At 58.1% G+C, this 14,381-nt stretch overlaps 1 protein-coding gene across 2 annotated transcripts in view; it reads left to right on the top strand.

Annotated features, from left to right (window-relative positions):
- Positions 1-14,381, top strand: part of LRP1 (LDL receptor related protein 1) — an 80,099-nt gene that overhangs the window by 14,951 nt on the left and 50,767 nt on the right. For both annotated transcript variants that reach the window (XM_043889532.1, XM_043889524.1), the window contains exons 5-11: positions 789-917; positions 1,022-1,285; positions 9,853-10,015; positions 10,096-10,318; positions 11,324-11,513; positions 11,920-12,063; positions 13,227-13,463. In XM_043889532.1, coding sequence (XP_043745467.1) covers positions 789-917; positions 1,022-1,285; positions 9,853-10,015; positions 10,096-10,318; positions 11,324-11,513; positions 11,920-12,063; positions 13,227-13,463 — 1,350 coding nt within the window. The remainder of the gene's footprint in view (positions 1-788; positions 918-1,021; positions 1,286-9,852; positions 10,016-10,095; positions 10,319-11,323; positions 11,514-11,919; positions 12,064-13,226; positions 13,464-14,381) is intronic.

Raw genomic sequence — 14,381 nt, 5'->3', positions numbered from 1 at the left:
TGAGTAAGATGTTCCCAGTTTCTCTCTGTTACAAACAATGCAAACTTTTCTGTTTTAAATGTACCTCCTTTCCATCTTGGCACAAATGTAACCTTCTCAGTGAGGCCCTCCTTATAGCCCTAAATCCCATCCCCACTGCCTGCATTCTCTGTCCCCTATCTCTGCTTAGTATTTTTCATAGCACCAGCTACTTCCCATTGCACTAACTTCCCCTAACATGTCATTTACCTTTTTATTTTATTTATTATTATAATAGCAACATTTCATTTATCATCAGAATTTATGTTCTTTAAAGAATATTTATTTATTCATTTATTTGGCTGCATTAGGTCTCAGTTGTGGGGCACAAACTTAGTTGCCCCCATGGCTTGGGGGATCTTAGTTCCCCGACCAGGGATTGAACCCACGTCCCCTGCATTGCAAAGCAGATTCTTAACCACTGGACCAGCAGGGAAGTCCCAGAATTTAAGGTTTAAAAGGGCAGCAGTTTGAATCTTTTTTTTTTTTTTCCTGATGTGTCCCCCAAGCCTAGGCACATTGCAGGTACTCGGGAAATCTTTTCTGAGTGAATGGATGATAAGCACGTGTGTAGATATGTTTCTAGAGTGGATCCCAAGCCTGGGCTTGCTAGGTGGTGACATTCCACGTTTCCTGTTGCGGTAGATTCTGTCAGACTGTTCTCCGAAGTAGCCGTAGGGATGGGCACACCCCTGGTGTTGTCTGAGGTCTCTCCCTTCCCCGCCCCTCGGCATGCTGGGAATGACCACGCTCCCGCCTCTTCCCGGCAGACTTCGACGAGTGCTCGGTGTATGGCACCTGTAGCCAGCTGTGCACCAACACGGACGGCTCCTTCACGTGCGGCTGCGTGGAAGGGTACCTGCTGCAGCCGGACAACCGCTCCTGCAAGGCCAAGAACGGTGGGTGGGCTGAGCTGCGACCGTACGGCCAGGCGCCCTCGGTGTGGTTCCCTGGTGGGGAGAGGCCGGAGCGGCGCCCTGACCCTTCTCTCCTGTGTCTCCAGAGCCGGTTGACCGGCCCCCGGTGCTGCTGATTGCCAACTCGCAGAACATCCTGGCTACGTACCTGAGTGGGGCCCAGGTCTCCACCATCACGCCCACTAGCACACGGCAGACCACAGCCATGGACTTCAGCTACGCCAACGAGACGGTGTGCTGGGTGCATGTCGGCGACAGCGCTGCCCAGACGCAGCTCAAGTGCGCCCGCATGCCCGGCCTTAAGGGCTTCGTGGATGAGTACACCATCAACATCTCCCTCAGCCTGCACCGTGAGTCACCTGCTCCCGCGCGGGGAGCCGGCGAGGGTGGGGGAGATGGGCGAGGCCAAGCCTGTCTGGGACAAGCTGGGCCGGGGGAGTGGATGGACGGGATGACCCTTGACTGGTCCAGGAGCCTAGACGAAAGCCCCTGACTGAGGCCGAGGCAGCGAGTTGAACGTGGTGACCCTTGTTTGGGGCCAGGGCAGAGCTGTGTCCGTGCTTCCTGTCCTCTCTCTGAGCTGATGGCTCCTGCGTTTCTGGCCCAGGGCAGAGAAGGGCCTCCTAGGAGAAGTGCCCGAGAGGACAATGTCTGGTCAACTTCCAGAGACCAGGGACTGTCCCTTTTCAGAGAGAAGAGTGTCGGTTAGTCCACAGAGGGATTTTCCCACATGGCGGGAGCCACAGCAAGGGAAAGAAGGGGCCTGGAGGCAGAGGAGCCTTGCTAAGTTGTGGCTGAGGGCAGAGGAGCCGGGGCCAGGCCGGGTCCATCTCCGCGTCTGTCGTTTCCCTTGAGGGCGTCGCCAGAACTGACTCCCTGCCGCAGCGTGGCTGTGGGGGTCCTGAGACTGTTTCTGGGGGGCAGGCTCTGGGGCAGGAATGACCCCACCGGGAATGCTCTCAGATATCCTGGATGTTCCCCTTCGAGCTCCCACCCCAGGCTGTACGCTGATGCCTCAGAGGTGGAAGATGGGGTGTGGCCAGGGCCAGGGCCAGGGCAGAGGTCCGCCGCCTGGAGCACTTCTGCTCATCTCAGATGCTGCTGCTACACGAATGAACAAAACCTCTGTGTCATCACATCTTCAGGAAATGCGCCACGGGGCTGAGGGGAGGTCTGGCCTGTGGTTGATCTGACGCCCGGGAGAGAGGGTAACTTGATCTGTGACCTTGAGTAAACCAGAACTCCCTGTCTCAAGCTTTGGTTTCCTCACCTGCATAATGGGCTTGAGCTTGTCTGGCAAAATCAGATAAATTGAAATGAAAGCCAGAAGTCACTAGAGGCCATGCAGGAGATTTAGGATGGTGAACTGGGGCCTGTCCAGAAGATTTTGAAGTTTCTTCCCTGGGTCCCCACGTGGAGATCTGCACAGAAATCCAGGAGGACCCAAGGGCTGAGTTCTGGTGGGAACAGGAGTTCCTCCGAGAGCCTCCCTCCCCCGCGACCTCATCATATGGTCCACAGCTCAGCCGCTGCCCCTCCACAGCATCCCAGGGCGGGGTCCTTGGGCTGTTGGCGACCAAAGCCCGCCTGTGATAGACCTGTCATCCTTGGAGTGCTGGACTGGAGGCTCAGCCAACACCTGGCTGGCAGAGCTCCTGAGGGGCAGGCAGCTCAGGAACCCCATGGTAGGTGGGGTAGGCTTAGGGCAAGACCCCACGAGACGGCTGCCCTCTCCCTGGCCCCTGGCAGCGGCCCCACCCATCAGGCCTGTCCGGGCAAACAGCTCCAGCCCTTCCCTCCCTGGCCCTGCCTCAGGGCAGGAGATGGGCTGATGGGTAGGTGACCTGGTGGGGGTGCCCTGATGGGAAGCTTCTCTGTTTTGGCTCCGACCTGGCCCCTCTCCTGCCTTCCTGCCCAGGAGAAGCAGGAAATAACCTCAGGCGGGTACCCCTCCCTTGGCAAACAGAGCGCTGCCTTCAGAGTCTGCTAGATTCGTTGGGCCCCTCTGGGGCAGAGTCCGGGAGGCCAGGAGAGACCAGAAGGCTCTGGGAAGAAATGCTGCCGGCGTGAATGAATGGGCTCCTCTTGCCCCGGCCTCTGTCCCTTCCTTCAGCCCTGCCCCCGCCCATGCCGCCTGACTGTCTGGCTGTCACCCTGAGGATGGTTGTTTTGCTCTCATCCCACAAACTAATTATGGGCCCAGAGCTGAGGATGTCGGAAGTGTCTCTCCCCAGCACCCTCCCCCACCCCCGGCGCATCCCCCTTCCCAGGAGAGGCTGAGGGCCTGCCCAAGTGCCAGCGAGAGCAAGCGTCCGGCCCCAGGCTCTCACCTGTGCAGGGGGCTCCTGGCCTGTAATTAGCCCCCCAGGGGCCGGAGGGAGAAGGCTGCTGCTTTCTCCTGCTTTCTTTCGGCCCTCGGGGGGGCCCTCTTTGCACTCATGCCATTCTTGGGGCCCCTGGGCTGAGCCCCATGTGGGAGGGAGGAGCCTGACTGGGGAGAGGTGCTGCAGCCCAGAGTCCAGGGCCTGAGAGGAGCCTCCCGCTGGGGTGGGAAGAAGGGGGAGCCTGCCCTGGAGAAAGCTCTGGAAACAGAAATAGAATAGAAAGAAGGAAGGAGGCCCGGAAGTGAGCTTGTTTCACATGGGTCCTGGGGCGTGTGTGAGAGCCGGACCTGCCCGGCGTCCTGAGCCCTTGCAAGGCCCCACCCGGGCCCGCGGTGGTCAGCATGGCTTCATGCGAGGCTCTGGAACAGGCTGAGGATCGAGGTCCCGCTGTTTCCTGTCTGAGCCCAGTCCCTTCCATCCGCTTCCACTCGAGTGGGAAGAGACCACTGCCCATGTCCTCACTCGTCCTGACAGGTGTGTGTGCGCGTGTGAGTGCTTTCCTGCCCCGACAGTCTGGGCTGCCAGCTCGTCCTCCCCCAGCCTGTCTTTCGTTAGCCTCGGTGGGAGGTGCATCTTAGGGACTCAATGTTCCTCTCTTTAAGGTAACCCCAGGGCCCATCCTCCCCTTGGCCTTGCGTGGCAGGATGGTCAAGTTTCTGAGGGCTCTGATCCCAAGACTGGACAATGTGATGGGCAGAGCCAGGAGACCCTCAGGGAAGACACTGGGCCCCCCGTCCCGACTCAGGGTTTACGACTGCCTTTCCCTCAGTGGGCCTGGAGAAGGAAATGGCAACCCACTCCAGTATCCTTGCCTGGAGAATTCCATGGACAGAGGAGCCTGGCGGGCTACAGTCCAGAGGGTCTCAAGGAGTTGGACACGACTGAGTGGCTAACACTTCCCCTAAGTGGGAATGCCTTCGTGGTTAGGGTGTATGTGGACACGTGTTTTTTTATTGTTATGTTAATAGTTATGTTTTTATTTAATACCTGTTAGGAAACTCCTACAACTGGCAAGTCAGACCTCTGGTTGCATAGATTGTTTAGGATGCAGCAAGATGAGAAAAGTGAGTGGCTGTAAAGAAACGGTAGATTCATGGTAGAGCAAGCTGTGCGTAAACACGCCGAGCATTTTGGGAATGACAGGAACCGAGGCCCCGAGAGGCCAGCAGTCCTGGCCTGCCCGCCCTCCCACCTCCCCTCTGACCACCCTCTGAAGGAACCTCGGGTCCCGTCCAGCCCCCTGCAGGGCCGCCCCTGGGCAGGGCTAAAGGTCAAGGGTACCCACTGCCCCACCCACCGCAGCCCGGCCCGAGCTCGGCTTTGCTCCTCTGACCTGAGCTATCAGGATATTTCCACCGTAGGAAGAACGGGCACAAGGCCTCAGGATGGGGGCCCTGGGAGGATGTGTGTGCATGTTGGGGGAGGTTCTGGGGTTGCCAACAGAGGCCTTGAGGGAAATAAGACTTGCTGCAGTCACTTCGTCTGGAGCCGGGTATGGGGGGATGCCCCAGAGGTGCCCTCGGGGGTCCTCAGGCTTCTCCCTGGTCCCCTGCTGCACAGGGAAAGAGGAGGTTGGCCGGGAGGCCTGGAAAAGGCCTGCTAGGCTGCAGGCTGTGAGGTTGCGAAATGGGTCCCTAAGTCCAGCTGGCCAACTTCACTTTTCCCTCCCTCGCATGTGCGTGTGTGTGTGCGTGTGTGTGTGTGTGTTTAAAATCACAACAGGAAATAGGGCAGTGATTTGTCTAGAGGAGGGGCAGAGAGAGAGAATTGATCCTCTGAGTCTGATGAGCTGACCTCCTGGCTGGCAGGGGACCCTTCCTCCCATGGGGCAGGTTACCCCGACCCTCTCAGCCCCCACCCCAGCCTGCAGAACACTTCAGTGACAGAGGAAAACCAGCCACCCGCTTCTTTGGTCTTTCTCACCTGCTGGGTGTCAGAATGTCGAGGGGCTCTCGCCAGCCCACTCACTGGCCTCAAGCTCCCCACCTCCTGGTGCCTCTGCTTCCCGTCCCCCTTCCCAGTTTCCTCACATTTAATGGCCCTTTGCTCCTCTTCCTGGCCAGGACGGGCCGGCCCTGCGTCTCCCGGCACGGCTCCAGCCCAGTGCTCTCCTCCCCCGCTGTCTCCTTGAAGCTGCCTCTCCACCCAGCCTGCTCCCAACAACCCCCTCCCTGTTTTCAAGCCAAAGGAAGTAACTTAAGCAAGAGAGATGCGTTTTAGAGCCCAGCAAGCATTTCTCAATAGTGGGAAGACCCTGGTTCTGACTTTGAATCGGAGCCGCAGGGGCCAAGCGTCTCATCCCGGGACCCAGGACTGAGCCTGTGTGGGCCTGGGCCAGGCAGAGGAGGGCAGTGGGGCAGGAAGTACATGCGTGGCAGGGAGGGGACCCGGGGGGTAGAGCTGACCCCACACGGCTGATCCCCGGACCTGCTGGTGGAATGAGAAGAGCTGAAGTCAGGACCCAGCAGGAAACAGGAGCATGCAAGCATGCCATTTAGCAAAGCTTCTGCCAGGCCCGCCCAGTGGTCTCCTCCCTACCTGCGAGGGCCCTGGACCCCCGAGCATCTCCCCCAGCCCCTGGGTGAGACACCAGAGTAGGTCTGACAAGCAGGAAGGTTGTCTCTCTTGGGCATCCTCAGGCCAGAGAAGGAGGATTCTGGAAGAAGCAGGGAAGGGAAAAACTGATGTCCCAGCACTGGGACAAGAGCATGAGCACTCAGACTCACCAAATATTTGTTGAGTGAATCAGTACATGTGTGTCGGGCGCTGGGCACAGAAGGAAAGACAGCACCCTGCCCGCGTGATATTTGTCATCAGGTAAACAGGCTGTGATAAGAGGAGCTCCTGGGCTTGTGGAGGCCTGCAGCACGATCTTCCTCCTGGTGGCCTGAACTGCCTTAATAAATAGTGGGTGTCAGCCCCAAACTGCCCACCTGTAGTCAGGAGGCCACATGGCTCTGGCTGAAGGTGCAGATGGAAAAGGCAGGAAGGATGGGGTTGAGGGGAGGGAGGATCAGGGGATGGTGTGAACAACAGCTCCCATTAGTAGAGCGCTTATCATGTGCCAAGCCCCGTGCTGAGGGCTATTCATGGCATCATCCCGTTTTCCAGATCAGCAGACTGAGACTCAGAGACATCAAATAACTTGCCCATAGTTCCACAGCTGGAAGGTGACAGAACCAGGATTCAAACCTGGGCTGGGCTGTCAGTGTCTGGAGCAGAGTGATGGGAGAGTTTCCCGGAACAAGGCCAAGAAGTCCGTGTGTTCCTCGGGATGTGGTTAAGGTGGAAATGTGGTTTTCCTTCCTTGTCCAGGGACCTTGTACTCTAGTTGGAATCTCCGGGTGTGTGGATGTGTTGGGGGATATTTCCCCCAAGGCATAGAGGCTCTCTTTCTTCCCCAGGATTACTTTAGGAAGAGTATCTTAAATCCTGTGGCTGAAGCTAGGGTCTTTGTGGGAATGAGGTGGGTGCTGTTGTTTCTGGAAAAGCAGTCACTGTTTAGGGAGATGCTTCTTGAGTGATGTGAGGGGTGGAGACGCTGAGAAAAGCTGGAGTTGTGGGGAGAGCCGAGTGCTGAGCATTCGCACAGACACCCCAGGTCTATTCTGGGGCCTGGAACTGAAAGTCCTTTGTGACATCACCAGCAGGCTGTGGTCTATCCTCTGTCTCATTGCCCTCCCAGCTTACTGGCCTCCTTCTCTACTCTGGCATCCCTGGCCCCTCAGCTCTCAGACCAGCCCCAGACTCCTCCCACCATCACACAGCATCCCTCCCCTAGGGTTTACCTGAGGTTCTCCTGTTTTCGGGATTTGGGGTCTTTGGCCAGAGGCCTTCTGGAAGGTCTCTGAGGTAGATCAGTCCTGAGAAGGATGGCCCTCGAGGGGACAGCTGCTCTCTGGGTGTGTGGTACCAGAATGTGAGGTCCTCTAGGCCAAAGCGCAGGACTGCATTTGTCCCCTCCATGCCCCAGGATCGGGGGCAACGATCCAGCACCGCCTTTGGAGGGAAGGTGCCCATTTGAGCCCATCTTCTTAGGCTTGGAGTGGGAAGAGTGGCCAAGCGTGTGTGTACGTGTGTGCCTGTTTGTGAGTGTATGTAGTGTGCTGGGCAGAGGAGTCTGGACTTGAGAAGAAAGGAAAATAATGTGATGGAGGGGGGTTGGATAACAAAGGATTTTTGCTTGCAACTAATAGTCTCCAGCTGCAAAAATACCAAAGGGGAGCCCAGGCCGGACCGGGGACCCCTGTTCTTGCCAAGTCCTCACCGGCCTGCTGAGCGGGGCCTTGCCTGGCCTTCGGGAGGTGGAAGGGGGGACCAGCCAAGGGTGAATATCAGAGGGCGAGGACAATCCCTTCTGCCTTCCTTCCCGGAACTGGCAAGGAACCCAGGCCAGGAGGGAGGCTCGAAAGTCAGCACATCCTGGGTCTGGAGGAGAGGATGTGGAGCTCCGTCCGAAACGGGGGCATCAGATCCCTTCAGGTCTCTTCCTCCTCCCCTCTTAACGAGGGAAGGGCGTTTGGGGAAGCAGCAGCAGTGTGTTGCCAGCTTTGAAGCTGGGCAGTGACTCAGGGAAGCCTCAGCAAGTTGGAGAGAAGAACACAGCTGCGCCAGCTGCTGCTGGGGAAACAGCTTCGAATGAGGAGGTCCGTCTACGTGCCAGCAGCCCCGAGGCCCCCACTGTGCCCACCAAGTAAAGGGCACACAGCCCTGTTTGCCTTTTAGTCTGTTTGCCTTTCAGCCACACGGCTGGCTGCCTGGGACTGTGGCCGTTCCCCCCGCACCCCGACTTGGGACCTTGGTTTCCTCTGGACGCAGTCCAGCAGCCTTCATTTTCCTCTGCTTTCTCCAGGAAAACAGTGCGGGGTCATTTGCTCGCCTGACCCCTGCCCTGGCCTGGTACCCCCGAGCCCCTTCTCTCCGCCCTTGTCAGGATGGGACAGTACTGGGGCGCAGAGGAGACAGTGGCTGGGTTTAGGGGCACCTGAGCACTCACGGGGTGACAGCTCATGCCTCTGACTTCTTCTTCCAGTTGTCTTGGGGTGGGGTGCAACAGGGGGGACCTGAAGAGGAAACGAGTTTGATGAGAGTCTCAAATTGGCTCTTTCCCTTCCTCCCTCAGCTCAAGTCCTGTGACCGTGAGTCAGTGTGAGGGCCTGGCCAAGTGCCTTGGGAGCCACGTTCCTGCTCCCTCGGCCCCCCAGCCCCCACCCTCTGTTAAGAAACAGCCCCTGCATCCCTGTGGGGGAGGAGGAGGATTAGCAGAAAGCCTCGTCGTTATACCTGTAGCTGTGCAAGGATTGGAGGCCCTACTGGGTTGATTGTGGCTAGCGGGGTTCCAGTAAAAAAAAAGTTTCAGCCAGAGGCAGATGATCTAAAGATTCCTTTGCCTGTTGGGGAAACTGGTGGAAGTAGAATGCAAGGCAGGGGTCCAGGGAGTCACTGTCTTGGAGATGTCCTAGCTTGCTAGAGGCATCCCCTCTGATCGCAGTAGTTGGAGGGGCCGTGGATGGATGGGAGCCAGTGGGTCCTGAAGAGAAGGAATCCCGCCACCCAGGAGGACAGCAGGGGTCCCATCCCCAGACTTCCTGCCTCCTAGACTCCCTGCTGTCCTGGCCCACCCCTGAGTCTGAGGTCCTTTTGACATAGCCTGAGTGTGGGCATCTAGCCTGCACCCTCCTCCCACACTCCCACCCTTCTGAAGCTCCCCCTCCTTATGAGTCATGCCTCAGTTTACCTTCGGAGTCCTTTGGTGGTTTCCTCCTCTGTGCTCTGTTCTCCAGCCCTGTATCTTATTTCCCACTCCTTCCACCCTCCCTAGGACAGAGGACATTGAGCAATAGGGAAGTAGAAGCGTTGGCCATGGGAGTGAGAACAGGAAGTCTGACCCATGTCACTGGTCCCAACCTTTTGCCACCGTGGACCTTCCCTTTTCCATCTTGTGGGCCCTATATTTGAACATTCTGTTCTCTCAGATTGGATTTACTGATGGCTTTCCCATTTAGAAGTCAGGAAACACGTATAGCTTCCAGTTGGTGCTCCTGGCCAGCGTGAGATAAGTCGACTTACCATACAGAGTTTATAAAAAGCAGAGATGTGGGATGTTTTCCTAGCCTGAGTGCTCTTATTCCAAGAAAAAGCAAATTTTAAAAATTTTGGAGTGAGCTCGTGGACCTGTCCTCATTGCCTTTCGGAAGTACGGGAAGATGGGCCTGTTCAACCAGGGGCTAGAGTTGGGAAACCCGTCAGTCAGCCAGCCAGCCAGTGACTTCCTGCTGCCCATGTGTACCACCCTGAGCTCTGCCTGGGGAGCAGGGCTCTAAAGGAGTATGCTCAGAGACTCGTCTTTGGAGAGACGCGGTTGGTGAAGGGTGGCCCACAACACCAGGCAAAACACGTCGCTGCCGGTAGCTCCTGTAGGACCGCGGCGGGGAGAGACAGCCGTGGCCTGGGTGGTGACGGAGGGCGCCCCAGAGGGGGCGGGCATGTCGGGGGAGGACATCCCCCATAGCCCTTTCACTCCCGCTCTCCAGATGTGGAGCAGATGGCCATCGACTGGCTGACCGGCAACTTCTACTTTGTGGATGACATTGACGACAGGATCTTTGTCTGCAACCGGAACGGGGACACGTGTGTCACGCTCCTGGACCTGGAGCTGTACAACCCCAAGGGCATTGCGCTGGACCCTGCCATGGGGTGAGCGGGCCGGGCAGGGGCCCCGGGAGGAGGGAGGGCGACCGGGGTCAGGCCCGCTGTAACCGGCCGTCTGCCCGCAGGAAGGTATTCTTCACTGACTACGGGCAGATCCCCAAAGTGGAGCGCTGCGACATGGACGGGCAGAACCGCACCAAGCTGGTCGACAGCAAGATCGTGTTTCCTCACGGCATCACGCTGGACCTCGTCAGCCGCCTGGTCTACTGGGCTGATGCCTACCTGGATTACATTGAGGTCGTGGACTATGAGGGCAAGGGCCGGCAGACCATCATCCAGGGCATCCTGGTGAGGAGGAGGTCTCAGCCTTGGGAACCCTTCTCTAGGCCTCCCGGGACGGGGGACAGGATGGGAGGGCTTGGCACAAGCGCTGGGGGGAGAGGACAGGTCGTGACTTCCGCTGGGATGGCCACAGTCGTTTCAGAGAGCACCTTTTACTTCCCTTTTCCCATTTGACCCCTACAGCAATTCCTGGAGAATGATCTGGCAAGGTGTCTCAGTTCCCCTTTAGCAGCTGAAGAATGTCAGGATTCACAGGGGTTAAGCGATTTGCTTGAGGTTACACCACTGGGAAATACCATTTGAGCCTGGTCTAGAAGCCCTTCCAGCCCAAAGATGGCATCTCTCTTCTGGGGTAATTAGGGTGACCATCCATTCCAATTTGCCCAAAACTGTCCCAGTGTTGACTCTTGAAGTCCCCCAGAGTCAGTCTTGGACAAACAGGACAGAAGGTCACCTTAGACATATAAGGCAAGTAGTGGGGGCCGTTATCAGGCTTGCTTGGGGCCAGTCTGTCCTCTCAACCCTCCCAAAAACTGGGAGCTAGAGGCGGGCTGAGAATGTTCTCTGTGGACAGAGGGTAGGACCCAACTCCAGGTCAGTGCAAAGTCACTCCATCAGCGGATATGTGCCTGCTTCTGAGAGGGAGGGGTCTGGTTCTTCTCTCAAGGGGTTTGAGTCGAGGGGATAGAGTAAATCTACAGATCACCAGACAGTAGATTACAGCCAGAAATGGAGTGTGGAAGCAGAGACCGTCATCTCTGGTTAGAAGATTCCAGAAGCCCTTCAAAGAGATGCCCTGTGAAGGATGAGTGAGATTTGACAAGCAAATCTCAAGAAAGGATAGTCCAGAGAAGATAGTCCAGGAGTAAAGCACAGAGTTGGATAATGGGGGGATGAGTTAGGAATGCGAGTCACGGAGTCTGGCTGCAAAGCTGACGGGCTCTCCAGCGGCGGAGGTAGGAGTCTCTTTTCCGCTCGCGTTGACGGTTCCTGCCTGCCTGCCTGTTGCAGATCGAACACCTCTACGGCCTGACCGTGTTTGAGAATTATCTCTACGCCACCAACTCAGACAACGCCAACGCCCAGCAGAAGACGAGCGTGATCCGCGTGAACCGCTTCAACAGCACCGACTATCAGGTGGTCACACGTGTGGACAAGGGCGGTGCCCTCCACATCTACCACCAGCGCCGTCAGCCCCGAGGTGAGCGGGGCTCCGCAGCCGCTTCAGGCACCCTCCGGCGGGACCCCTGATTCTCTCGTGTCATCCGCCCCTCAGCCTCTGAATCCCACCTCGGGGGCCCCTTGCGCTCATTCTGCTTGGGATGGCCATCGCCCCTCCCAGTTCACGGGCCAGTCGCAAGTAGAGGCACCTGTCTGTGGGCGGCAGCGTGGCTCTGTCCGCTGACCACCCAAGTCCCCACCCGAGTCTGAAGGCGGGGTGGTGTCGGGGTAGAGGAATCCCAGTCCTGCGGCCGCCGAGTCCCTGCAGGGGACAGCAGGCCCAAAGACGGCAGCAGGAGGGAGTGTGGTCAGACTTGGGGAGAAGCCTTCCCAGGGCCTGGCTCGGGGCCTTTGAGGGGTCCTGACCGGCTCTCCCCCTGCCCCAGTGAGGAGCCACGCCTGCGAGAACGATCAGTACGGGAAGCCGGGCGGCTGCTCCGACATCTGCCTGCTGGCCAACAGCCACAAGGCGCGGACCTGCCGCTGCCGCTCCGGCTTCAGCCTGGGCAGCGACGGGAAGTCGTGCAAGAGTAAGTGCTGCGGAAGGGCCTGGGTGCCTGCGGGGATGAGACACGAGGGGTCTGCCTCCCATAGCCCAGCTCCTCCCCTCTAAGATGCAGAGAGATGGAGGGACTTAACCAAAGGTTAGTGCTAGTGAGGGGCAGGCCGGGACTTGGACTCCCGTCTGAGAGCAGGGCTTCTCGCACTGTCCCACTCAGGCTCCAACTCAGAACACTGTCAGCTGGCGCATTTCAGCCCTTCATTTGTTCATCAGGTATCTAGTGAGCACGCCCTGGCGTTGTCCTGGCAGCAAGGGTTCAGCAGTGAACAAGACCGATGCTGCCTCTGGCCTCGCGGAGCTTATAGTCTGGCAGGGGAGGCGGGCAAACACAAAAGTGACTTCGGGTGGTAGTCGGTGTCAGGAAGAAAATAGAGCAGAGCGTAGCGTTCATGATCACAGCCAAGGCTCCCGTTGAGTCGGCCGTCAGGGAAGGCGTCTCTGTGGAATTGAAATTAGAGTCAAGCTCTCTGTGAAGTGAGCAAGTGGCTCAAGTGAGTCACGTACCTGGAGGAAGAGCATTTGTGGCCGAGGGAATCTGCAGTGCCAGGGTTCAGAGGCCAGCGTAAAAGCTCGGAGTGCCGGGGAGCAACGTGGAGGCGATGGGCGATGGGCTGGGGGAGCCACGTGAATGAGGGAGATGAGGACCGAGGCGGGATTGTTCTAACTGGGATGGGGAGCTCTGGGTGGCTTTATAAATTTGACTCACTTTTGTGAAAACGATTGTGCTGGCCGCCGGGTGCAGGATGGTCAGCAGGGAAGTGGCGGGAGGCTATTTCTGCGGCGTAGGCAAGAAGTGATGCGGCTTAGGCTGGGATGGCAGCAAGGGAAGTGGTCAAAAGGGATCAGATTCCAACCTCTTTGGGCCACTGATTTCACTACTGAACAGTGGACACTTACTGAAAACAGGCTGCTTGCTACTTTTGCTCCGTTTCCCACCCTGGAGTCCACAGGAAACCACCCCCCAGGGCGCTGTTCGCTGGGCCTTTCAGGCCCTGTGTCCGTCCGTGGGATTCAGATCCCCGTGCTGCCCCCACCCGCTCACTGCAGGCGGAGCGTCGGCTGGGTGGTGGTTGTGGGCATGTGTGCACGTGTGCGTGTCTGACTGTGCACCTCTCCTTGTGCCCGCCCCAGAGCCAGAACACGAGCTGTTCCTTGTGTATGGCAAGGGCCGGCCTGGCATCATCCGGGGCATGGACATGGGGGCCAAGGTCCCCGACGAGCACATGATCCCCATCGAGAACCTCATGAACCCCCGGGCCCTGGACTTCCACGCTGAGACTGGCTTCATCTACTTTGCCGATACCACCAGCTACCTCATTGGCCGCCAGAAGATCGATGGCACGGAGCGGGAGACCATCCTGAAGGACGGTAAGGGCCCCAGGGCGGGAGGTGGACAGTCGGGACTCCCGGGAGGTGGCACCCACCTGGGGAAGCAGGAAGCCACGTGGGGCCTGGGCATCTGTCTCCCCATGCCCTCCCTCCCAGCGTGGAGAGTCCCCTGATGAATGGCTGGCTGGGCTGGTTGGCATGGAGATGAGGGGATAGACAGATTGACCCCTGGGTGACCCCCTTCTTGGCTGAGCCGAAAAGAGGCAGGAGGATGGATGGGTAAGGCAGCGTCCTTGCCAGCCTTTGGGAAAACTCAGGGTCTTTCTGCCGTTGGCTCCGAGCCCTGGAGCTCCTCGCAGCGCACAGCCAGGGAGGCTGCCTGAGGCACCGAATCGGAGCAAGCACACGCGTACACACACACACGGTCCGTGCAGCCGGACTTCACGGCCGCCGAGAGCTGCAGGCTTACGTGCCCTGAGAAAATCGTGTTTGTGAATGGAATCCAGTTTTCCCTCTGAGCTGCCCCAGCGAGTCAACAGTGCATTGTCTTCTAATACCCGTCTGCGTGGAGGCTCTGAGCCCCCGAGCACTGACCATCCCTCCCGGTGTTCTGAACTCCCAAACCTGCCCTCCTGACCAATCCGTCTGACTGACGCTGGTTACCACCGCTCAGGGTTACAGCCCTGAGGCTCCCCAGAACCTCAGCGGTCAGCAATCATAAGACTCTGGGGAAACCACAAGTAATTCCTCATCAGGGAGCACCCCATCAGGGAAAGATTGGGGTTCCCTCTCCCAGGGAACTGCTCTTCAAGCTGGAGATGAAGCACGGGGCTAAGTGAGACATCACTCCCTAACTTGCTTATTTTCTGAGCTCAGGTTTTTCGGCCTGGCATGTAGTGTTGCTCTCGGACCCAGAGTCACGTGTCTGTCGTCCCAGTTCTGCACCCACCTCAGGCC

The sequence above is a fragment of the Cervus elaphus genome, chromosome 3 (assembly GCF_910594005.1).
Source record: "Cervus elaphus chromosome 3, mCerEla1.1, whole genome shotgun sequence".
NCBI classification, from domain to species: domain Eukaryota; kingdom Metazoa; phylum Chordata; class Mammalia; order Artiodactyla; family Cervidae; genus Cervus; species Cervus elaphus.
This window is presented reverse-complemented; position numbering and strand designations above follow the sequence as displayed.